Source organism: Cyprinodon variegatus, unplaced genomic scaffold (assembly GCF_000732505.1).
Source record: "Cyprinodon variegatus isolate N-32 unplaced genomic scaffold, C_variegatus-1.0 Scaffold485, whole genome shotgun sequence".
Classification (NCBI taxonomy): Eukaryota; Metazoa; Chordata; class Actinopteri; order Cyprinodontiformes; family Cyprinodontidae; genus Cyprinodon; species Cyprinodon variegatus.
The window spans coordinates 24,340-25,376 of record NW_015150938.1 but is presented as its reverse complement, the minus strand read 5'-3'; the positions used below and the strand labels follow the sequence as shown (position 1 = coordinate 25,376).

The 1,037-nt window shown below is 44.5% G+C and overlaps 1 protein-coding gene across 1 annotated transcript in view; it reads right to left on the bottom strand.

The window, feature by feature from the left end:
* Positions 1 to 230: 230 nt before the first annotated feature.
* Positions 231 to 1,037, bottom strand: part of LOC107094476 (inactive serine protease 35-like) — a 4,948-nt gene continuing 4,141 nt past the window's right edge. The window contains exon 2 of the mRNA XM_015390076.1: positions 231 to 1,026. Within this exon, the coding sequence (XP_015245562.1) occupies positions 231 to 1,026 (796 nt within the window). The remainder of the gene's footprint in view (positions 1,027 to 1,037) is intronic.

Genomic DNA, 1,037 nt, shown 5'->3' with positions numbered 1-1,037 from the left:
GCAATAGTATCATGACTTAAAGCAGGATATAAGCATAAACTGAACTTTGGTAAAACACTCTGCTGAGGAAAGAAAAAGGATGCTCAGTGTTACGCTCCTGTTTCAAAATGCAAAATGTTCCCCTGTGCTTCATATTTGCTGAGCTAACACTTTATACCTCATCCCTGGTCTTTGTATGTCTGATAGAGTGAACACATCTCTTTCTTATGTCAATCGATCAAACTATGAACTTAAACCTCAGCTCTACAGAAAGCTGAATTGTCATACATCCAGTGGCAGATCTGGGCATATTTGCGAGGTGTGATCCTTACTGCCACATTAAAGTCCCTTTGCTCACCCCGATCCACCTCCACCCACTGATGGCCTGAAAACACCCCAATAACCCTCCTTTGCCATGTCCATTTCCCACCCTTATGTTTGGGTTTCATTCTTAGACGGATATACACCCCTGCGCCTGCTGCACCACGTTCAGCATCACAGTGCTGATACATCAAATCGTCTGACTCCTTTGTCACTGAGCAGAAGCGATAAACCACATTCCGATTTCCACTCCCGTCTGACAGGCTTTTGTCTGTGTCATAACCTGAGAAGTGAATTCGTGTAAAAGATCGTAAAGTTGGCGCCACCCCCAACTCCATGTGCTTGTGCTTGACAGGGTGTTTCAGCTCAAGGAGGGCATAATCAAAGTCAAGATACATTGAATCGGTGGAGGTATTGGTGTGGATCCATCCTCGAGGAATCTGAGTTTGCTTTATTTGTGACCATCGAAAGACAGCCTGCTTTCCTGGTGCTACATGGCGCTGCACACGATGTAGACTGTGTTTCTTCCTATCTTTTCTCTCAAACTCTTTTTTCCCAAAGACAGCTTCTCCCTCATCAGTGCTCTTTCTTAATTTGCTTCTTCTCCTTTCTTCTCCTCTTCTCAGTCCTCCAACTGTAGTCTTCTCCTTCCCTCCCCTCAAATCTATATTATCTTGTATCCTACCACCTCTTCGTCTTCTTCCCCTCTTTTGTCTGAATCTTCTCCTTTCAGGTTT